At 37.2% G+C, this 24,785-nt stretch overlaps 1 protein-coding gene across 10 annotated transcripts in view; it reads left to right on the top strand.

The window, feature by feature from the left end:
* Window positions 1-24,785, top strand: part of impdh1a (IMP (inosine 5'-monophosphate) dehydrogenase 1a) — a 25,337-nt gene extending 552 nt beyond the window's left edge. Inside the window, exons 1-17 of one of the 10 annotated variants that reach the window (XM_055174274.2) lie at window positions 1-289; window positions 3,648-3,746; window positions 6,197-6,245; window positions 6,826-6,852; window positions 9,505-9,606; window positions 9,717-9,791; window positions 9,959-10,165; window positions 11,281-11,368; window positions 11,620-11,855; window positions 15,119-15,209; window positions 15,428-15,523; window positions 17,839-17,982; window positions 18,113-18,257; window positions 18,488-18,631; window positions 21,872-21,955; window positions 22,224-22,240; window positions 23,631-24,785. The exon at window positions 1-289 is cut by the window's left edge and continues 552 nt beyond it. In XM_055174274.2, the coding sequence (XP_055030249.2) occupies window positions 45-289; window positions 3,648-3,746; window positions 6,197-6,245; window positions 6,826-6,852; window positions 9,505-9,606; window positions 9,717-9,791; window positions 9,959-10,165; window positions 11,281-11,368; window positions 11,620-11,855; window positions 15,119-15,209; window positions 15,428-15,523; window positions 17,839-17,982; window positions 18,113-18,257; window positions 18,488-18,631; window positions 21,872-21,955; window positions 22,224-22,240; window positions 23,631-23,725 (1,944 nt within the window). In that variant the 5' untranslated portion in view covers window positions 1-44 and the 3' untranslated portion in view covers window positions 23,726-24,785. Of the gene's footprint in view, window positions 290-2,811; window positions 3,042-3,647; window positions 3,747-6,196; window positions 6,264-6,825; window positions 6,853-9,504; window positions 9,607-9,716; window positions 9,792-9,958; window positions 10,166-11,280; window positions 11,369-11,619; window positions 11,856-15,118; window positions 15,210-15,427; window positions 15,524-17,838; window positions 17,983-18,112; window positions 18,258-18,487; window positions 18,632-21,871; window positions 21,956-22,223; window positions 22,241-23,630 lie in introns of those variants that run through there. The other 9 variants (XM_055174277.2, XM_055174282.2, XM_055174275.2 and 6 more) reach the window with 9 other exon arrangements.

Genomic DNA, 24,785 nt, shown 5'->3' with positions numbered 1-24,785 from the left:
AGGGTCAACAGGTTCAGGAGGACTACTAGGTAGATTTTGCAGAAATGGATGGGCTCGGATATGACCGCTATGCAGATGGGGATAGAGACAGCTACCAGATTGACTACCGCCGTATTGTGGGGGACATGGAACCCGCTAGGCCACGGGTGTTATTACAAGACTCAGATCACCACTTTCAAGGGCCATTTACGCACAATGCATTACACGGGCATGGGCACGGTCATGGGCACGAGACGGCTGCCCAGCGCTACAATGCCACGCGTATACAGGCGGGATATGAGCCGGAGAGGTGAGACGTGTGCAAGTATAAAGTATCTACTTGGCTAATATCGAAGTCTTTAAAACATTATCGAGTTATGTGTGATCCAAATCAAAAGAAGTGTATACTAATGTGTAATAATTCAAATTCTTTTGGGAAAAACTCATGTTGTTTTTGCCCACCCTTTTTTATACATAAATCGTTTATTTTATTTCAAATTGTATTGACGATGTGAATTTGACAATGCTGATGAAATAATAGAAAAGTAACGTGCATGTAACTGAGTGACAGATGGAGGCATCTTTATTTGATCTGTTGTGTCCATTCTCTTGGCAAAAGTGAAGACAATATAGCAAATTATTGTAGCTTAATTGATTTAAATATCATTCAAAATAATTTCAAACCCAAATCAACCTAGACAATATTCATATTATAACCCAACCATGGGCTGAAACACCCCAAGGTTTCTCAAGTGCATACAGGTATATATCATATATATCAAAATAGTTTATTCAATTATAGTGACCTCTTGACCTTTTCTTTGGATCTGGCACCATGCAGCTGTTTTATGACCTCGTTAGAGCTATGACACTGAATCCTGTGATACAGGTGTTGCTTTAACAGTGAAGCATTTGGGAGTCATGTTTGCCCTCAGAGGTTACTATGTGCTCATTTCTCCAGGAGATCAACTGATCCATATAGTTTATTTAGGCTGCTGGTGTAACTAGTTCAACTTGACTCGCTCCATTTGGTTTTTAACCAGCAAGAAGGCAAAAGGGCAGGGCCTTTACCACAACTCAAAACCTCTAATATTACTGTATGAGTCTATAAAAATGAGTGCATCCCATGAAGCTCAGATATGAAATACAGTGGATTGTCATCTTTCCATCCTCCTCTACGGATTACATTCATTGAACGCTAAACAGGTCTAATCTGCACTTTAGAGTATAAATCCTGCTGGGAAATAAAGAGCAGCACGCGTGTGTACGTTGAGAAGGAAAGATTAAACGTCCATCAGGAATGGATTCACATGACGACACAACCACTTAAAGTCATCTGGGTGTTAAACGTTGCCTATGGTACAGTGCATGTTTAAAGAGGATTTTGCGGTCCCACAGTGTATAGGCCCTCTCATGATCATGATCAACTTAACTTACTGTATAGATGATGTATGGATGGATAGATGGATGGACAGATAGAGAGACTATACTCAAAAAAAATGCTGTAGTTATGCACAGTGGCGGCCAGTGACTTCTTTTTCGAGGGCGCACGATGCGAAGTTCGTCACAACATGTAGCTATTTTAATAGTAATCAGTGTTGTATAATATACATTTATACAGCAGTGGCAGCCAGTGACTTCTTTTTTCGAGGCGAAGTTCGTCACAACATGTATGTAGGCCGTCATGTGTGTGGTTCGTCATTTTAAAATATGTGTTCTGCGCGTCGAGTGAACCTATGTGCATTACGTGTTTTGTCAAAATAAGTGCCAGCTGCAAACACGTCTAAAGGGTTTACGATAAAAGAGACGCTCGCGTTTGCCAAATACTCGCGTAATCTCATGCGTAATCAGAGTTTACTATTAAGGGAGTGTCTTGCGTGTATTTTGTGAACGTGAGCGTCTCTTTTAGACGGTTTTGATGCGTGTGCAGCAGTCACTTATTTTGACAAACTTGTAATGCACATAGGTTCACTCGACGCGCAGAACACATATTTTAAAATGACGAACCACACACATGACGGGCTACATACATGTTGTGACGAACTTCGCCTTGAAAAAAGAGATCACTGGCTGCCACTGCTGTATAAATGTATATTATACAACAATATTATAGTTCACATGATGCAACAAACACATATTTTGAAAAAAAAAACACACATGACACTCACATATTTTGAATTTGCGCCCCTCGGAAGAGCAGTCACAAGCCGCCACTGGTTATGCAGCTGTTTGCCAGTAACTTAGATTTTATGTTATTAACTGGCAACCATTTGTTCAACAACATTGTTTGTGCCTCATGCAAAGCATTCTGGGAACCAGAAGTTTTTTCCTACAGATTTTGGTTCCTAGAATGCTTTGCATGAGGCTGTTATTTTAGTTTTATTCTGTACAAATAAAAACTTTATAATGATTAATGTTGTCAGTAAATTACATAAATTTACAGCTACAGCAAACAGCTGCCAATAGTACTGTAATTTCTACAGATAGGCCTATTTTTAACAGTGTAGATAGATTTTATTACATTTGAATGTAGCCTATATTATGATCTGCATTCATATTTTGATTAAAAAGAACAGTTTAAGAGGTAAAAACAATGTTTTCTTAGCCAAAATATCTGATTTTTTAAGAGAAAAGAAAACGTTTATAACTATATGAACAAATAATATAAAAACGATTAATAGATTCAGTTATAATAGTCGTGGTTAGGTATTAAATACTACAGTGAGCAAATATGAATCCCTATATTTTAGGGAACAAATAAAAACTGGTTGGAGAAGTGTAAAAGGGAAACATGCCTCTGTTTTGTGTGCGCTCGCGCGTGCGTGCGCGTGTCATGTGACTCGCGGGTCGCTTCGGTCGCTTCACGCGTTTGATAATCAAAGAAGCTGCACACGAGACCCTTGGTTCACATCCGTGTTACCCATCGCAGGAGCGATAATGTACTGATACTGTACTGCACTGTATTTATGTAACGCGCTTATCCCGATGTCAACATGTGAGCTGATCTACAGATAAGAGTAACAGAAGCGCGTTTATATCAAAAGAGAAAGTAACTCTGATATGTAAGTGTATTCCTGATTCTGTCTAATCCGAATTGCTTGCAACATTGTTTGTGGTCGGTGGTATTTTTTTATATACAGTCATGTTTTTTTTATATAGTTTTGACATTTTAAAAAAGATAGACTACTTTGGTTTGTGAATATCTGTGTTACTGCTGGGTAAGTTAGTTGAAGTGCATTTCAGATAAATAACCAAATGCGTTTAAACGTGCAAATATTAAATTGTCAATTCTTATTATGAGGTTATAAAACTGCATTTGCATTGCATGTATTTCATTTGGTTGAAGTGTAACTGTAATGTAGCCTAAATATTTATGGCATGAATATTGTAAATGGCTTTTATACAACATGACTTCATGTGCATTACAAGCTATACAGTACATCTTATCAGTATGTGACCTTTACATTTACACAATGCTTTACCGATTGAGATTTTTAATACATTTAATTACTAAAACTGAGAACTTCCCTCATGGATCTGTTTCTCTTCCTTGTTTATGTGTGGATGGTGCAGTGCAAGAAACCTTAAAGTAATTTCATATAGGACAGTATATATATATGGTACAACACATCTCATGGTCTCTGTGTTTTGGGTGTATGTGATTCCAGCATGGCTGATTACCTAATCAGTGGGGGAACCGGTTATGTTCCAGATGATGGACTTACAGCCCAGCAACTCTTTGCTATCGGAGATGGTCTCACATACAAGTAAGTCTAAAAATCCTTAAATCATTATTAAATGCACTTATCATTTATCATATAGCATGCCATGTGCATGTAACCTCTGCTAGGTATCTCTCTGGACATCTGTCAGTGAGATCTCTCAGCTCCATAGCAACCTGCTGTCTGTCTCCATAGCAACGGGGAGCTCGAATGCTCAGTCGCAGCTCATGCAACCTATGTTTATGGGACAGTGAAAAAGCCACCGTGGCTGGCACGTGTTTCTATTTTTCCTCTGTGTTTTCCACATTTTTGCATACTCATCATATTCTTTATATTCAAAAAAGAAATGATAAGTAATGCTTTGCAGTTATTCATTGCTGTAATGCACATTACATTTACTTATATGCATTGGCAGATGCTTTTATTAATATGCACTTTGAACTAAATTGGCTAGCATCATGCTGTACCACTTGTCCTACAAGTTGCACAACAACATTCTCTCTATGGGCTTCTGTCATAACTTTTTGCTGTGCCAAACATACTGAAAACTTGTTAGCACAGCCACATCAGTGGTCTCTGTGTTTATTTTTATCATACTTAAGTGTTTAATCTGTTCTAATGGAGGTTTTAGGAGTGTTAGGCCACATGGGACAGGACAATCTGAACTGTGTCTTCTTACACATACTTTGGAGGTTCCTAAAGTGCCAAACAGAAATATCCAATCTTGATAATGTTGAATCAAAACACTGTGCTTTAAAATACATATACACTATACAGTATGTTTACAATATATACACCACATGCAATGTTCTTGTTGAATATTTTATTTTATAAAACAGGTTTTTAAGAAGTTGTGGTTTGATTTTCCTATTTAATATTTTTTTAAATAGCTTAGGCTTATGTTAGGAAATGTACATTTAGTAATGTTGGATTCTTTTATCCAAAGCAACTAACAAATGAGGAACAGCAAAGCTAGTTATTGTAGTTTATACATTTTTTTACAAATTCGCATTGATTACCCGAAGAGGACCTTTAGTAACCCCTTGGATCCGTGTGGATGTTATTAGTTACAACTAAAATTTTTATAAATGTATTTTATTAGCGTGAACTAAAATTAATACATGCTGTAGAAGTATTGTTGATGGTACCCTAACCCTAACTTATGTTAAAGGGATAGTTCACCCAAAAATGAAAATAATGTCATTAATGACTCACCCTCATGTCGTTCCAAACTCATAAGACCTCCGTTCATCTTCAAAACACAGTTTAAGATGTTTTATATTCAGTCCAAGAGCTTGTTGACCCTACATTGAAAATCTAGTGATAGTATACTGTCCATGTCCAGAAAGGTAATAAAAACATCATCAAAGTAGTCCGTGTAGAGCCCAACCGATAAAGGATTTTGAAGGCAAATACGGATACAAATGTTTGTGGGTTTTAAATTTTTTTTTATTATTTCAGTAACGCGCAACAAAACATTAACAGATTTCCCTAACATTAGTTATTTGTAGTTATTTATGAGTTTTAACTAAAATATTATGATAATGAATTTTTAAAAGAAACTAGTTTCTTTCATTGTGTCGTGACCAACTCACCATGAACTCACTTAACCGTTGTTCCCTCTGCCCAACTCTGGCTGGATCAGCAGGTTGCAGGATGTGTGACGCGTTATACACAAATGTTGCCAACAGGGAGGTTGTAGAGTGCCCTCTGGTGGACAAACTATACAACGGCAACACTCATGACATGGTTGAAGGCTGTTTCGTCTGTTTTTTTCTTCAATATTCATTTATCGGCCATTATGAATGCCGATACAGATAGTTTGGAAAATGCCTAATATCGGCCGATAATATTGGCCTGCCGATATATCGGTCGGGCTCTAGTCCGTGTGACATCAGTGGGTCAGTTAGAATGTGTTGAAGCATCGAAAATACATTTTGGTCTAAAAAAATTTTTTTTTATTCAGCATTGTTTTCTCTTTTGCGTCTGTTGTGAAGCGCATGCGTGAGACTAAAGTCACATGACTGCAGTGACTCGGATGAAGTATGACGGGGCTGACGTGTTATCTGGTGCGCCCCAGCTGTTTTTTTGTTTTGTTTTTGTACGCCTGGGCTTCGTTTACAGTCTGAAGGAGACGCACGCTGTAAGTTTGAAAAAAAAAACTTTGCGAACATGTCTGAGGATAACACGTCATCTGCGTCACTGCAGTCATGTGACTTCAGTCTCGTGCATGCGCTTCACAACAGACGCGGAAGAGAAGACAATCCTGAACAAAGTCGTAATTTTTGTTAGGAAGTTTTACAAGTTTGGAACGATATGGGTCGTAAATGACATTATTTTTATTTTTGGGTGAACTATTCCTTTAACAAATACAACTGTACTCCATGTCCTGATTTATAAAAGTCTCTGTCTGTAATTTTGATAATGTTATGATTTATAAATTGCTGATTTAATGTGATTGACTGACTCTGTACCATCTGTCCTTCTTCCATCAGTGATTTTCTAATACTGCCTGGCTTCATTGACTTCACATCTGATGAAGTGGTGAGTACGAACGCCCAGGTAAACAGCACACAGACATCAACTTGTCTTGTGTTATCGAACGATTATAGTGAGATGCAGATGGTTGATATTTAGCTGTGAGGTGGAAGATCTGTGTTTGTGTGTTGATGTGTTAGCATCCCTGTGTTCCCAGGAGAACAGGGCAAGTTATCACAGGCAGTAAAGATCAGGTGTGTGTATGTACAGTAAGAGATGGCAACACTAATACCAGTCCCATTGGAATCAAAACTTTAAATATATGTTTTAATTAAAGACACATTGAATTCACTTTTAAGGTATAAATCTAAGGACTCAATTAAAGTTACAGCACAGACTATCTGTTATTAAATTGGTATTGTTGTCATTTGTATTTCTAAATTTCTATTTCTAAGATTGAGATGTGACACACTTCTGTTCAGTATTTATGTGTTTTGTTTGGATGCATGCTGTATTTTGAGTAATTGTGAATTTTGAGTCTAGTTGAAAAGTGTTGTCCCAGTAGAGCAGTTACAGTACATTAGTATAACTGCTGATGAATATGGTAGATGTAGTGTAAGGGACATTGTGCTTTGTTTTCTTCCAGCACTTTAGAGATTACGCTGAGCTGCGGGTAATGATGGGCCACAGGTGGAAGACAGAAAGATGAAAATAAGATATGGCAATGCGTTAACAAAAACAACTGACGCAACTTACAATAAAGTTTGCTATAACAGTCAATGTTAATTTTCTCACCGTAATGAACTTTTTTGAGAAATGAAATATATGTTTGGGTGCAACAACTAATAATCAATAATAATCGATAATGAAACGTGTTTAATGAATTTCATTATCGATTAGTTTTGTTATGTAACATCACTTGCTCAACCCTTGCATCGGTTTTGTGCCGGAATCTCACCAGATGAGCGCTGTTTTTATCCTTATCCTACCCCCAAACCTAGCCCTAAATCCAAAATTTAGCGAGATTTAGGGGTATGCTGTATCCCATCTAGCCAAAACCGCTGTTTTCATCCTAATCCTGCCCCCAAACCTAACCTTAAACCCAACATTTCATGTGATTTAGGTGTATGCTGTATCCCATCTAGCCAAAACCACTGTTTTCATCCTAATCCTACCCCAAACTTAACCCTAAATTCAAAATCTCGTGAGATTTAGATACATGCTGTATCCCATCTAGCCAAACCGCTGTTTTCATCCTAATCCTACCCCCAATCCTAACCCCACACCCAACATTTCATGGGACTTTGGTGTGTGCTGTATCCCATCTAGCCAAAATGGCTGTTTTCATTTTAATCCTACCCCCAATCCTAACCCTAAACCCAACATTTCATGGGATTTATTTGTGTGCTGTATCCCATCTAGCCAAAACTGCTGTTTTCATCCTAATCCTACCCCCAAACCTAACCCTAAATCCAATATCTCGTGAGATTTAGGTGCATGCTGTATCCCATCTAGCCAAAACTGCTGTTTTCATCCTAATCTTACCCCTAATCCTAACCCTAAATCCAACATCTTGCGGGATTTAGGTGCGTGCTGTATCCCATCCAGTCAAAACCACTGTTTTCATCCTAATCCTACCCCCAAACCTAACCCTAAATCCAACATCTCACGAGATTTAGGTGTATGCTGTATCCCATCTAGCCAAAACTGCTGTTTTCATCCTAATCCTACCGCCAATCCTAACCCTAAACCCAATATTTCATGGGATTTAGGTGTGTGCTGTATCCTATCTAGCCAAAACCCCTGTTTTCATCTTAATCCTTTCCCCAATCCTAACCCTAAATCCAAAATCTCGTGAGATTTAGATGCATGCCGTATCCCATCTAGCCAAAACCGCTGTTTTCATCCTAATCCTACCCCCAATCCTAACCCTAAACCCAACATTTCATGGGATTTAGGTGTATGCTGTATCCCATCTAGCCAAAACCGATGTTTTCATCCTAATCTTACCCCCAAACCTAACCTTAAATCCAACATCTCGCGAGATTTTGGTGTATGCTGTATCCCATCTAGCCAAAACTGCTGTTTTCAATTTAATCCTACCCCCAAACCTAACCCTAAATCCAACATATCACGAGATTTATGTGTGTCCTGTATCCCATATAGCCAAAACCACTGTTTTCATCCTAATTCTACCCCCAAACCTAACCCTAAATCAAACATATCGCGAGATTTAGGTGTATGCTGTATCCCATCTAGCCAAAACGGCTGTTTTCATCCTAATCCTACCCCCAATCCAAACCCTAAATCCAACATCTCGCGAGATTTAGGTGTATGCTGTATCCCATCTAGCCAACAGCACTGTTTTCATTTTAATCCTACCCCCAAACCTAACCCTAAATCCAACATCTCACGAGATTTAGGTGTATGCTGTATCCCATCTAGCCAAAACTGCTGTTTTCATCTTAATCCTACCGCTAATCCTAACCCTAAACCCAACATTTCATGGGATTTAGGTGTATGCTGTATCCCATCTAGCCAAAACCGATGTTTTCATTTTAATCCTACCCCCAATCCTAACCCCAAAATTTCATGGGATTTAGGTGTGTGCTGTATCCTATCTAGCCAAAACCCCTGTTTTCATCTTAATCCTTTCCCCAATCCTAACCCTAAATCCAAAATCTCGTGAGATTTAGATGCATGCTGTATCCCATCTAGCCAAAACCGCTGTTTTCAATTTAATCCTACTCCCAAACCTAACCCTAAATCCAAGATCTCGCGAGATTTCGGTGTATGCTGTATCCCATCTAGACAATTTTTTTTAATGAAAACCACTGTTTTTATTCTAATCCTACCCCCAAACCTAACCCTAAATCCAACATCTCTCGAGATTTAGGTGTGTGCTGTATACCTTCTAGCCAAAACCCACTGCGTCAGATGCCTCTGCTCTAAGGATGAATTAACTTTTATTAACAAACATTGCGTGTTTGCCTACGCCATTGTTTGTGTGCTGTGTAAAGAAGGCTTAAGGAGCTTGCGCTGTATGTGGCAGATGCACTTGACTTTGTAATTACATTCATTGAATACTATTTTCATTATTGATTTTTAATGATTGTTCGTCAGTGAGTTATTGCAGCCCTGTAATATATGTTGCATAAAACAAAAAATTCCCTTCATACATGGCTGTTTTGAGTGGTTTTCAATGATAAAATATACGTTTTACTTTAAATCCTGGAGTTAAAACATCTACCAGAAGGAGACCAACACAAATTGTGTCAATTTTCTTGTTTTTGTGAATGATTGTGATGCATTTGATCTATCCTAGGATTTGACCTCTGCCCTGACCCGTAAGATAACCCTAAAGACGCCGCTCATATCCTCTCCGATGGACACGGTCACAGAGTCCTCCATGGCCATCGCTATGGCTGTAAGTTAAGCACCCTGATGGAAGTTCCCAGGAACCTTGCATGTTTAACAGACTAATGCTTGTAAATGTTTTAACTGCTTGTAAATTTCGATAACAAGTTTGTCTCTTAGCTCATGGGAGGAATTGGAATCATCCATCACAATTGCACACCCGAGTTTCAGGCCAACGAGGTTCGAAAAGTCAAGGTTAGTCACACAGTGTTTTGTGTACTGTAAGTTTGATTTGTTAATGAAATAAATGAACAGTTTACTGCCTAAAATTAGCATTATGCCTATAGTTATATACACAATTTAGTTATATTTGTATGCACAAGATTGTTGTGTAATGTGAATGTTGTGTGTTTTGCTGGTAGAAATTTGAGCAGGGATTCATCACGGACCCTGTAGTGATGAGTCCACGGCATACGGTCGGCGATGTGTTCGAAGCAAAGGTTCGGCACGGTTTCTCTGGCATTCCCGTTACAGAAACAGGCAAAATGGGCAGCAAGCTGGTGGGCATTGTTACGTCACGAGACATCGACTTTCTGTCAGAGAAAGATTACGACAGACCTCTGGAGGAGGTGATTTGTATTTTAACTTTATTTTAAACATTCAGTCAATATGTAATCCTCATGTAAGTTTTAAAAGCGTTTAATTCAGTGTAAAGCAACTTGCATAGTATTCAGTGTCTACATACATTCCCGAATCTAATATAGGGTTTTGGCGTTCCTAAATATGTTAGGTTGAGATTTTAAAGGGACACTCCACTTTTTTTGAAAATATGCTCATTTTCCAGCTCCCCTAGAGTTAAACATTTTATTTTTACCGTTTTGAATCCATTCAGCTGATCTTCGGGTCTGGTGGTACCACTTTTAGCATAGCTTAGCAACATACATTGAATCTTATTAGACCATTAGCATTGCGCTCAAAAAACCCCAAAGAGTTTCAATATTTTTCCTATTTATATTTTTCCTATTTAAAACTTGACTCTTCTGTAGTTACATTGTGTACTAAGAATGACAGAAAATTTAAAGTTGTGATTTTCTAGTCAGATATGGCTAGGAACTATACTCTCATTCTGGCGTAATAATCAATGACTTTGCTGCTGTAACATGGCTGCAGGAGGGCCAATGATATTACGCAGTGCCCGAAAATATTAAAAGTTACCAAAGGGACTTTTTTCAGGGGCTGCATAATATCACTTTTAATTTTACTTTTAATTTTCTGTCTGTCTTAGTACACGATGTAACTACAGAAGAGTCAAGTTTTAAATAGGAAAAATATTGAAACTCTTTGGTTATTTTTTAGCGCGATGCTAATTGTCTAATCAGATTCAAAGGATTATGCTAACCTATGCTAAAAGTTGTATCGCCAGACCCGGAGATCAGCTGAATGGATTCCAAAATGGTAAAAATCAAATGTTTAACTCTAGGGGAGCTGATAAATGAGCCTATTTTCACAAAAAGTGGTGTCCCCTCACAGTCTTTGTGACATTAGCAGAAATTCTATTTTGGAGGTTCATTTGGATGAAAAAAAACACCTTTAGGATGAAATGCAAAAATGAATCATTCATATACATTATATTAAGAAAGTAAATGTAGACATAATTTTGTCTTATATAGTCAGTTTAGATATTGAATAATACGATTCTGCATGAGAATAATTAATAAAACAAATGAATATTTCTATCTTACAGGCAATGACAAAAAGAGAAGATTTAGTGGTCGCTCCAGCCGGAGTAACTTTAAAAGAAGCTAATGACATTTTACAACGCAGTAGAAAAGGTATGACCATAAATCGCACATTTCCATCACATTTGCATGTAATCATTAAGTAGATGCTTCTATCCAATGTCACTTTTACTTTCAAATGAGGAATACATGATGTGTTGTATGTTTACAGCAAAGATCTAACAGGAGATCCTCCTTGTTTAATTAAAGCAATGTTTTATATAAATAAACTACACCAAGCCTTCACCAAATCTAATAAGAATAATCTTGTGATCTTCATGTTGATCTTTTACTGTTTATCTTAGGTAAACTTCCTATCGTGAATGACAGCGATGAGCTCGTGGCCATCATTGCTCGTACAGATTTAAAGAAGAACAGAGATTATCCTCTAGCCTCCAAAGACTCTCGAAAACAGCTGCTGTGCGGCGCTGCAATGGGTACCCGAGAGGACGACAAGTACCGACTAGACCTGCTCGTGCAGGCCGGAGTGGACGTGATCGTTCTGGTGGGTTCTAATGGTAATGGGGGACTGTTATATCACGTAAGCATGGCACAATTACGACAATTATACAAAAATGCTGGGTTATTATTTTTAACCCAGGGTTGGATCTAAAAAGGAATAAACCCAACCCCTTGGGTTGTAGTTTAACCTATGCTGGGTTGTTTTAACCCAAAATGTTGAGTTGTTCTAACCCATTGTTGGGTCAAATATCTTGGTTCATTAACCCAATGGCTGGGTTCGTCAATTTTTGACCAAACGCTGGGTTAAAAATAATCCAGCATTTTTTTATGTGTGTAAAGGACACCCAGTATGTCCAATAGCATGTCCAATATGACCCTGTTTGGATGGAAGCAAAAACGAAAAAGCGAAAATGCAAATGAGCTCCCTTACAAAAAATGCTTTCGGTTAAAGAGCACCTATAGTCTGATTCACGATTTTACATTTCCTTTGGTGTGTAGGTGTTTATTAGTACATGTTAACTATATGCAAAATGTACATACGCCAAAGTAAACGTAAATCTCTTGGACTACAACAAACACACAGATTGTAGGCAACAGTTTACTTCCTGGGATTTGTGATGTAGACAAGACCGACATTATCATAATTCCTCCCACTTCAGACTCACAGCCTGTAAATTAACTCCTGTTAGCATTGCATTGTGAGCGAATCTATCAAACATGGTAAGAAGCGTCATGTTTCCGGCCGATGTTAGAGGTATTCAGGCCAATCACAACGTACAGATTCGCTGGCCAATCAGGGACACAGAGCTTTTTAAATCAATAATGTTTTTTTAACCACAAACCACGCGTACACATTGTATTATACCAAATACACAAAATACAGTCTCAGACAATAGTATCTCACAATTGAGATATGGTGGACACCATACAACTTGCTGAGAGTGGAAACTATGCTAATGCATGACTGTCAGTCAGTGGCTGTGGTGGGCTTTATCAGTGTGACATCACATTGATATGAGAATCAAAATGGCATTTCATTGTAGGGTGGTTGTGTTCACACACTGCCAACACACATATATGTCCAAACACCTTGTAAAAGTGGATTATGCATTATACAGTAGGTGCCCTTTAAATCTGATATCATGCACAGTCGCTTCTTGGTCTAAATGCCCTATCACATGCCTAAAGCAAACAATAAACTATACTAATATACACTCACAATGTGCTGTAAAACTTACCAAAAAACATCACAAAATTTCAAATTTTTATCCCCATATCAAAAAAATGATTCCTAGATAGTAATTAATGTTTTTAATATCCAGGATGCCGTGAGCCTGGAGAATACACCGTTTGTGGGTTTATTAAAGCTTTTGTACCCGGATATGCTTTTCGTTGCGTCATAACTTAATCTGATAGAGGGACCTTTGGGATTGTATATAGCCAAAATTCTTTCAAAATTGTCTGACACCCAGTACTGTGAAACCCCCTTAAGGTGCATTCACATTACAACCAAAACTTTGAGTTTCAATCTATATTCAAACACACCTGAACAAGCCAATCAAGTTTGTTGTTTTTATGGTAGATAGTATCAGGTGATAAAGAGCAGGGTGGGAAGTACAGGAACATACTGTACCAAACGTAGCTTAATTGGTGGAGCATTACGTCAGCAACACAGCGGTTGTGGGTTCGAATCTCATGGAGCACACATACTGTACTGATAAAATGCGTAGCTTGAATGCACTGTATGTCACATAAAGCGTTTGCCAATTGCATGTAAGTGTGAACTAAATTCTGCAGGATTAGATAGAGAATTAGTTCAGTAAGATATGATGTTATGGTGTAGGGGTAGATTATTAAAAAAAATAATCTAAATAACCGGTCTATTCTATTATCTAGTTTGTTTTCTTTATATTGAGCATAGAGGTCGATGTCTGGCGTCTGGATCCTCTGTTGTCATCTCTGTTTAGTATAAAATAATTTAGTTTATATTTTAATATTCAATAATTCATTTTCTGTGATTTCTTTTTTCATGGATAGCCACTTTAAAGCAACGTAGCATTGTAAATTGTGAAATTAAGTTAACATATACGTTTGATCTGATTTTTTTACTCACCAGACTTTTAGCTTTGATGGGAACTTATGAGGCCTAGGGCAGAATTATAAGGGTTACACACATTGTAACAATTGTACACATTGTACATTTAGAAATCCTTTTCTTCATGGGTATGTACAGGGTAGGTTATGTGACCGCACCTTTAGATTCCATCTTTAGTTAAACACACCCGGTTTGGTTAAAGGAGTCAATTAAGTTTTTCGGAAAGTACTGACAAGTATTTCAGAAGAACAGGGTTGGACCTAAATTCTGTTCGATGGCACATTGCCAGGGTAGGGTGACATTGGCAGTTTGTAACGTTTTATGTAAACTGGGATGTCAAGTTTACAGTAGGAGCTTGTAATACAAAAATGAAGAACGGCACACTTCTGATACTGCTCTCAATATTATTAATTAAAAGACAACGTTTCGACCAAACAGGTCTTCGTCAGGTCTTTATTCTTGTTATCGATCACTTGCCTTTTAAAAGTTTTCGGATGTGCACACATTCAACTTCTTATTTGATTACAGCAGGAGCTTTCCAAGTAGTTTGTTTGGTCAACAGGTTTGTTGTATTAGTATTTACGTATTGCTTGTGCATTACTTTAGGTCAAGTAATTTAATTTCTTTTAAATGTGTATTCCAACATTTACAACCATTTGACATAAACAAAATAAGTTTGAAACATCAACTGTTATAAAAGAAATTTGTAATAAGACCATATAACCAGTCATTTGTGTCTGAAGTCTGAAGGCTAGTAAAGGTTATATGATATGATTACTCTAAAAAAAAAATTGGGTTATTTTCAACCCAGCTGTTGGGTTAAATGATCCCAGAATTTAATGTTTATACAGTATTTGACCCAACAATGGGTTAAAACAACCCAGCATTTTGGGTGGAAACAACCCATGATAAGTTAAATAACAACTCGACAAGCTGTGTTTCATCCCTCTGTTTCAACCCATTGTCCATTTACCCATTTGACCCATCTACACGTTACTTGACACCTACTTGCATTAAGAACAAATGGTGCATGCATATCGAGTACAGAGTTAGTTTAAAAACGAACTAGTTGTTAACTAACCTGAATGTTCTAATTTAATAAGACATACATCGAGAGTTAGCCTGCGTGCCTTTGTTTTAGACTGCAGACTTGAAGCTGGCTGAATTTCACCCACATGGTTTGATCTTAGCTTTAAACTACACAAGTCAGGTGACCTGGATGTGTGATGGTTTGTTTGTTTTTTTAGGACTCTTCTCAAGGAAACTCAGTATTTCAGATCAGTATGATAAACTACATCAAACAGAAATACCCAGAACTACAAGTGGTTGGAGGAAACGGTGAGTCTTTCTCACATTTGTGTGTATTTTTAACCCTATACACGCTTGGGTAGACACATATAGACACTTTGATGTAATTCAAGTCTTGTCCTTAGAGTTTTGTTGTTTAACCCTTATCAAACATGCCAGTCTTGTTTAGAGTGAAAAAGTCTTCCAGGACTGGTGTTAAATTGCCCTGTGCCAGTTTTTCTTACTCTTTTCTTACTGTTCAATTACAGTGGTGACCGCTGCTCAGGCCAAGAATCTTATAGATGCTGGTGTTGATGCTTTAAGAGTTGGAATGGGCTGTGGATCCATCTGTATTACACAGGAAGGTTTGTGTGTGTGTTTATGGCTTCTGCTTTTTGGGACAAACGTATTAAAAAGTGCCATGAAGATTAAAGGGACACTTCACCCATTTGCATTAAGCTTTGTATAGTTAGAAACCCAGTCATTTTTTTGAATGGTCATGCATCATTCCCTCAGTTTCCCCTGAGACAGGAGAAATATGGATTTCAGTGTTGCACTTCCCTCTTTCAATGATGTAAAAATCGTCATTTTGCATCATTGAAAGAAGGAAGTCCTATATCCTCCTTTTCTCGGTCAAATAGGCACTGCATTCGAAATTTATGTTACATTTTGACTACAAATATGATCCACTTTTAATAAAGATTAATTTGTCCACAGGTGAAATGCTCCTTTAAAGAGCACCTATTGTCAGATTCACAATTTTACATTTCCTTTATTGTGTAAGTGTGTATTAGTACATGTTAACGATGTGAAAAAGGTACATACACCAAAGTAAACAATGACACAAGTTATCGTCTCTGACACAAATCTCTTTTCTTGGACTACAACAAACACACGGATTGTAGGCAACGGTTTCCTTCTTGGAATTGGTGATGTAGTAAAGACCGACATTATCATAATTCAGCCCGCTTTTGACTCACAGCCTGTAAGTTAATTCCTGTTAGCATTGCATTGTGAGTGAATCTTTCAAACATGGTAAGGAGCGTCTCATTTCTGGCTTACGTCAGAGGTATTCAGGCCAATCACAACGCACAGATTAGCTGGCCAATCATGGACACAGAGCTTTTCAAATCTGTGCGTTTCAGGAAGAGAGTGAAATCTGGGGCTACAAAAATGTACGGTATGTGTTTTTAAACATAAACCACGCAAACACATTGTATTATACCAAATACCATATTTTTCGGACTATAAGTCGCTCAGGAGTATAATTCGCATCAGTCAGAAATGTGTTTTGAAGAGGAATAAAAATATATAAGTAGCACTGGACTATACATCGCGTCTATTTAGAAAATGATTTCACAAAATCCAAGCCCAAGAACAGACATTTAATCTGGAAAGGCAAGTTATTCAACTAAACAATAGCACAGAACAGCAGGCTGAATAGGTGTTCGTACATATTAACGTAACATTACCATTTATTCACCGAACACAATAGCATACAGAACATACCTGGGAGGCTGAATTGGCTAAATTAACATGACAAGCCAAATCAAGTTCAAAAAGGTCCCGAAGTCATTTCACATTACTGAATCCATTGAATTACATAAATACAGGAGCAGCATATAGCGGACTCTCGTGGCTGTAGACGGTAATGGTTTGTCTTGGTTCATATGAATTCATTTTGACATATAAGTCGCACCTGACTAGAAGTCACAGGACTAGCCAAACTATGAATTGACTTATAGTCGGGAAAATACGGTACACAAAATAACGTTGTTTTTAGCAATAAAAAAGGTGCTCTTTAATATATTATTTATGAATGTTCTCTAAATGGTTATGACTATGAAACTGACTAAACAATATTTTAAGTTGGTTTATTTGATGTTTTTATGTTTTTACGGTATATGGGTTTAAACACAATACTGGTCCAGGTCTGTTGATAACATGGACAATTAATCAGTATCACAGACAGAACACATGTACTATCTTCAATTATTTTTGAAAAATTGTCATATAAATTTTTCAGATTTACAACTTTTCTAACATCATTTTCAAATGAGAAAAAATGACCAAGCAATATATGGTGTATTAGTAACATGGACATATTTGACCCTGGACCACAAAACCTTATAGCAAAGGTACATTTGTAGCATTTGACATAAATACATTGTATAGGTCAAAATTGTATTTCATATATTATGTAAAGATCATGTTCCATAAAGGTATTTTATAAATTTCCTACCATAAATATTTTATTTGTGATGGGTGCATTGCTAAGAATTTCATTTGGACAACTTTAAAGGCGATTTTCTCAATATTTAGATTTTTTTGCACCCTCAGATTGCAGATTTTCAAATAGTTGCATTTCGGCCAAATATTGTCCTGTCCTATTTATTCAGCTTATATAAATGATATATAAATCTTAATTTCAAAAAATTTACCCTGGTTTTGTGGTCCAGGGTCACATAAGGTACCTACATTTGGTGCTTTTCCAAATGTCATACTGTTGTTTTCACAGCAGTAGTGCAATTGCTATCATAAATGGTGTGATAATATCTCCTTAATCCTCTTCTGATGTAATATTAATTTTGCATTTACATTTTATTATATATTTCAACTGAGAGGCAAGCATGTTATATCGCACATACTGTACTGTATGTGTGTGTGTGTTTATCTCTAGTGATGGCGTGTGGAAGGCCGCAGGGCACGTCTGTGTATAAGGTGGCCGAGTACGCCCGCCGTTTCGGAGTTCCGGTCATTGCAGACGGTGGCATCCAGACAGTCGGGCATGTAGTCAAAGCCCTCGCGCTGGGAGCTTCTACAGGTGTGTGCTTGTGTTTCTGGGTGATTTGCCTGAAGGATCATTGTTATCATTGGCAGCAATTTGTTTGCCAACATTTTACTGCCTGTGTCAGACAGTGCCGTTCCCATCTGCTTGTTTTCTTTTCTTTTAGTGATGATGGGTTCATTACTAGCAGCAACCACAGAAGCTCCAGGTGAGTATTTTTTTTCGGATGGCGTACGACTGAAGAAGTATCGCGGGATGGGCTCTTTGGACGCTATGGAGAAAAACAACAGCAGCCAGAAGCGTTACTTCAGGTGTGCATACGCCTGTGATGCTATCATTAAAGGGAATATAAACCTGTATACATTTTCATTAAAACCGTTAACAAGTTAAACAAGTGAAGACTTTTTTTCCTATAATGTAGGTTAAACAAGGACACACCTTAAACTTATTTCTGTTATTACTTTGTTTTGAATAAATTTTCTTCTGGCTAGTTACTATGTAAACTTTTGGCATAATGAAGGGTTTTGTTTGTGTTTTACAGTGAGGGTGATAAGGTGAAGGTCGCTCAGGGAGTTTCTGGCTCAGTTCAAGATAAAGGATCAATACACAAGTTTGTGCCGTACCTCATTGCTGGAATCCAACATGGCTGCCAGGATATTGGTGCAAAGAGCCTGTCCATCCTGCGGTAAGAGAATCACTTTGCCTCCAAATACATCCTTATAGACCTTTTGATGAAATAAACTTTTAGCAGATATTTTAGTATTTAAATTAGGGCTGTCAAAAGATTAATCGCGATTAATCGCATTCAAAATAAAAGTTTGTGTTTACATAACATGTGTGTGTGTAATTATTATTTATATATAAAAACACACACAATCATGTATATATTTAAGAAAAAATGGTTATATTTATATTGGTTATATTTATATATATATATATACAGTCTTGTTCAAAATAATAGCAGTACAATGTGACTAACCAGAATAATCAAGGTTTTTAGTATATTTTTTATTGCTACGTGGCAAACAAGTTACCAGTAGGTTCAGTAGATTCTCAGAAAACAAATAAGACCCAGCATTCATGACACGCACGCTCCCAAGGCTGTGCAATTGGGCAATTAGTTGAAAGGGGTGTGTTCAAAAAAACAGCAGTGTCTACCTTTGACTGTACAAACTCAAAACTATTTTGTACAAACATTTTTTTTTCTGGGATTTAGCAATCCTGTGAATCACTAAACTAATATTTAGTTGTATGACCACAGTTTTTTAAAACTGCTTGACATCTTTGTGGCATGGAGTCAACCAACTTGTGGCACCTCTCAGCTGTTATTCCACTCCATGATTCTTTAACAACATTCCACAATTCATTCACATTTCTTGGTTTTACAGCATTTTTGATATCACCCCACAAGTTCTCAATTGGATTAAGGTCTGGAGATTGGGCTGGCCACTCCATAACATTAATTTTGTTGGTTTGGAACCAAGACTTTGCCCGTTTACTAGTGTGTTTTGGGTCATTGTCTTGTTGAAACAACCATTTCAAGGGCATGTCCTCTTCAGCATAGGGCAACATGACCTCTTCAAGTATTTTAACATATGCAAACTGATCCACGATCCCTGGTATGCGATAAATAGGCCCAACACCATAGTAGGAGAAACATGCCCATATCATGATGCTTGCACCTCCATGCTTCACTGTCTTCACTGTGTACTGTGGCTTTAATTCAGAGTTTGGGGGTCGTCTCACAAACTGCCTGTGGCCCTTGGACCCAAAAAGAACAATTTTACTCTCATCAGTCCACAAAATGTTCCTCCATTTCTCTTTAGGCCAGTTGATGTGTTCTTTGGCAAATTGTAACCTCTTCTGCACATGCCTTTTTTTTAACGGAGGGACTTTGCGGGGGATTCTTGAAAATAGATTAGCTTCACACAGACGTCTTCTAACTGTCACAGTACTTACAGGTAACTCCAGACTGTCTTTGATCATCCTGGAGGTGATCATTGGCTGAGCCTTTGCCATTCTGGTTATTCTTCTATCCATTTTGATGGTTGTCTTCCGTTTTCTTCCACGTCTCTCTGGTTTACTCTCAATTTTAAGGCATTGGAGATCATTTTAGCTGAACAGCCTATCATTTTTTGCACTTCTTTATAGGTTTTCCCCTCTCCAATCAACTTTTTAATCAAAGTACGCTGTTCTTCTGAACAATGTCTTGAACGACCAATTTTCTCAGCTTTCAAATGCATGTTCAACAAGTGTTGGCTTCATCCTTAAATAGGGGCCACCTGATTCACACCTGTTTCTTCACAAAATTGATGACCTCAGTGATTGAATGCCACACTGCTATTTTTTTGAACACACCCCTTTCAACTAATTGCCCAATTGCACAGCCTTAAGAGCGTGCATATCATGAATGCTGGGTCTTGTTTGTTTTCTGAGAATCTACTGAACCTACTTGTAACTTGTTTGCCACATAGCAATAAAAAATATACAAAAAACCTTGATTATTCTGGTTAGTCACATTGTACTGCTATTATTTTGAACAAGACTGTATATATACACACACACACACAAATCCAGATGATTTGCTCACCACCATGTCATCCGGGGTGTTGGTGTCTTTCTTTGTTCGGTCGAGAGGAGGTTGTGTTTTTTGGGGAGGGCGTTGCAGGATTTTTCTCATTTTGATGGACTTTAATGGACACCAACAATTAATACTTGACTCAACACGTAACAGTTTTTTCAATGGAGTTTCAAAGGACTATAAACGATCCCAAACGAGGCATAAAGGTCTTGTCTGGCGAAACGATTTTCATTTTTGACAGGAAAAGTGGAAGTGTGCACTTTTGGACCACAACTTTTCGTCTAGGTCCGGTCCAGCGCGACCTAGCGAAATTGCGTGATGCCGTGGAAAGGTCACGTGTTACATATATAAAACGCACATTTGCGGACCATTTTAAACAATAAACTGACACAAAGACATTAATTAGTATCATTCCACATACAACAACGTCGGAACGCTCTTCTTTCAACACACTTGTAAACACTGGGGAGGAGTTTCGCGTTTGTCCTCTGTGACCTCTTGACGTTATGACGTATTGCGTGAGGTCACGCTGGCGCTCTCAGGACCGGACCTAGATGAGAAATTGTGGTTTAAAAGTGTATATTTGTTATTTTTATTGTCAAAAATAACAATCGTTTCGCTAGATAAGACACTTATGCCTCGTTTGGGATCGTTTAGAGTCCTTTGAAACTCCGTTGAAAAAAACTGTTATTGTTGAGTTAAGTATTAAGTGTTGGGCTCTATTAAAGTCCATTAAAATGAGAAAAATCCTGCAATGTTTTCCTCAAAAAACATAATTTCTTCTCGACTGAACAAAGAAAGACATCAACATTTTGGATGACATGGTGGTGAGTAAATTATCTGGATTTTTCTTTTAAGAAAATGGACTAATCCTTTAATGAGAAATTTCCTTTCCCGTAAATTCATACTAAAACCTACCTATAGCAATAACAAAAAGCTGTTGGGGTTCTTTCACATACATATTTACATTTATTCATTTGAATTTATTCAAAGTGACTTTCAAATGATGGATTTAAAGCTGCAATCTGTATCTTTTTTGCTTTTCACTCGCCATCTCTGTTTGAAAAATAAAATTGCAGGTTTCTTTATGTACTTTATTTTTGTTTAAACAATTAATCTTTCCCATGAAATCTGACCCGACAGCTCAAACTATGAATCATTATTATAAGCTTATCATTGTGAATTGGGTTAAGGAGACACTGAATCTGTATGTACTTACTTAATAACAGATTTTTTTTATTTTTGCACATGGTCGCATTTACATTTCCAAATGTAATGAAGGGTCTGTCAGGGTTTGCCTGTATGTTTGCATTCGTCTGTGTAAGTCTCACTTGCATTATATAGGTCGATGATGTATTCCGGAGAGCTAAAATTTGAGAAGAGGACCATGTCTGCACAGGTTGAAGGCGGAGTTCATGGGCTGCATTCGTAAGTCTCCGCCTACTCATAATTGAACCACACCCACCTGACCGATCATCTCTGTGTCCGTTTCCTCACAGCATATGCCTTCAACAGAATGGCTAATTTTAGATTATTTTTTTATTCAGTCTAGCGTTGATATACTTATCAATCCCCTCTTTGTATTTTTAAGTGTTTCCCAGAGATCCCCAAACCCCTCCTTTATAACATTTCATGGAAAAGTAGAGTTTTCATGTGAAAATGTCTTTCCTTCTTTTCTCTTATGCTCTCATCATAGATATTCTTTTGTGCCATGTAAGTACTCAGTCCTCATGTCATTTATAATGACTTTTGAGTTCTGGTGGAGGGGATTGTGTTGTAGATGAACAGCGGTAAGGGCTATGTAGTGGGCATTGAGACGGCAGATATTACCTAATGTAGTTTCCTCTTTCTCTCATTACATGTACATAGTGTTCACTATCACAGTGTCCTGCTTTAGTTGTATACCCATTAAACTTTCACTGTCACTTATATTCAAAATCTTTAAAAGGATGTTGAATGAAACTCTCGACAAACCTACTGCAACTTTAAATGAATAGTTCACCCTAAAATAAAGAATGAATAAGCTTTCCAGTAGCTCAATAGGCTTTATGCCCAGCTGTACTGCTTCCTGAACTTCGGCCAGCTCCTTGTTTCCTGTCTGCCATTATTGGACAAACTGATTAATCCAGGTGTGCCTGACCTCAGTAGTCACAACAACAATAATCAGACACACCTGGATTAATCAGTTTGTCCAATAATGGCAGACATTTTTGCGAAGGACTTTTTATAGAGCTTTTTATAAAACTTAGGACATACAGCTGTTTGCCCTAGGGCGATACTTCTGGGTTTTATAAGTTGCGGAAGAGATAATAGTATTGCGGATTGACATATTGATTTATTGGGGAAAGAGTTAAGATATTTTATAAATTTCCTACCATAAATATATAGAAATTTATTTATCATTAGTAATATCGGTTGCTAAGGACTTCATTTGGACAACTTTAAATGTGATTTTCTCAATATTTTATATTTTTTAATTTTTTGCAGCTTTAGATTTCAGATTTTCAAATAGTCTTTTGTCAAAAAGTCGGCCCAATATTATCCAGATGATGTATACATTTCAATTTCAAAAAATGTACCCTTACTTTATAAACTATGGTCATATGCATATACGCATATACAAAACCCATCACTTTATCTCATTTAATAACTGTATGGATTCGTTTTTGATGGATGGATGCGCGTTTTGAAAATAGGGCATTATCTAATGCCATTATAAAGCTGAAAAGAGACAGAATATTATTTAATATAACTTTGACTATGTGTGGCTAAAAGAAAAAAAAATGCATGAAATTATAGGCACATTTTTCGTTTGAGGTGAACTATTGAAACCTGTGCGACCTCTCAGGAACACAAAATTAGATGTTTTGAAGTACAAGTATTTCTCAACTTTGATTTAAATCAGTTCAGTTTTAAGAAAAAATATGCATGACTTTTTTGTATATTTTTTGGGGTGAACTATTCCCTTAGGGTGCGCTATTATTTTAAACATATTTTGCACCGATAGCCTGTGCTTTTTCAGTTGAATTGCATAACCATGTAATATGTAATATATAACAATATAATATAAAATAATGTGGTGTTTCTTTTCTGTACCTGGCAGTTATGAGAAGCGATTATACTGAGGCGGGCATCAAGGGACAAATGAGATCCGGACCCAACGTCCCGTCACCAGCTGTCACCAATCACAGCGGCTAAAAGTGCTGCACCTCTTATCTCTTCTGAATAAAAGCTGAGCACAGCTAAGTGTGATTTACGGTAAAACTACAGGATACTTAACACTGGGAATAACAGAAACTTTCACGTCTGCGTGTCTGCGCTTCATTGTAAGAAGTAAATGTAGCAGTATAGAGAGATTATTTTTTAAATCTTGTTAATGTACTGCATCATTGTTTGTGTATGTTTGTTTGTTATAGGGAGCGTCTGTTATGATGAGGTATACAGGGTATGTTACTTTTAGCAATGATGTAGCAGTGTTTGATGTTAGCCATTTTGCCTCCCTGAAGTCTTTCTAATGGAGTTTGTATGTTGTTTTATTAGCAATAATACTTTCTGTGGGACACTATTGGAAGTGATGCCATTAGAGTGTTATGAGTTCGATAGGGTATTCGTTAAAGAAATGCATTTCTCTTTTCATGTTTGCTTACGTCACAACCATTTAAATCACAAGTTAGTTGCCAGAACTAGAGCGATGCTGGAGTATCAGCCTTAAAATCAGGGATACTTTACTATTACACGCCTTACTGTAGTCAACACAGTACATAGACACTAAAGGCGGTCCTTGCTTACTGTATATTTATTTCATAGCTTTATACATCTGCATCATATACAGATATCAAACACTGTACATTATATAAGGAAGCAAAGTTTACAAGGGCAGAATGTGAGGACAACTATCAATTTTATAGTTTCAGTGTCTTAAGTGTCTCAGATTAGATTAATACCATGCTTACTGTAATTATTTGAAGTATATTTATAAACTTTATAAAGACAGATGCAATGTAAATAAGAGAATTTAATAGATGAATGTATCAGTGGGTTATTTACTAACCCCAAATATAGGAGGACCTCTGGAAACTGTCAGAGATTTAGTTATAATAAATTGAGACAAAAATACATGAAGGCAAATTGTGATGTGATCTTAGAGTATCTTCAGGCAGGGATGTGAAAGCTGCTTATTGCTCCTCTGTCTGTGTTTTGCTGCTTATTCTGAGTCACAAAGATCTGCTTTAATAAAGATGGCAATGGCATACTGTAA

The sequence above is a fragment of the Misgurnus anguillicaudatus genome, chromosome 15 (assembly GCF_027580225.2).
Source record: "Misgurnus anguillicaudatus chromosome 15, ASM2758022v2, whole genome shotgun sequence".
NCBI classification, from domain to species: Eukaryota; Metazoa; Chordata; class Actinopteri; order Cypriniformes; family Cobitidae; genus Misgurnus; species Misgurnus anguillicaudatus.
Note: the sequence above shows the minus strand (reverse complement) of the source record. Positions and strands in the feature narration are given on the sequence as shown.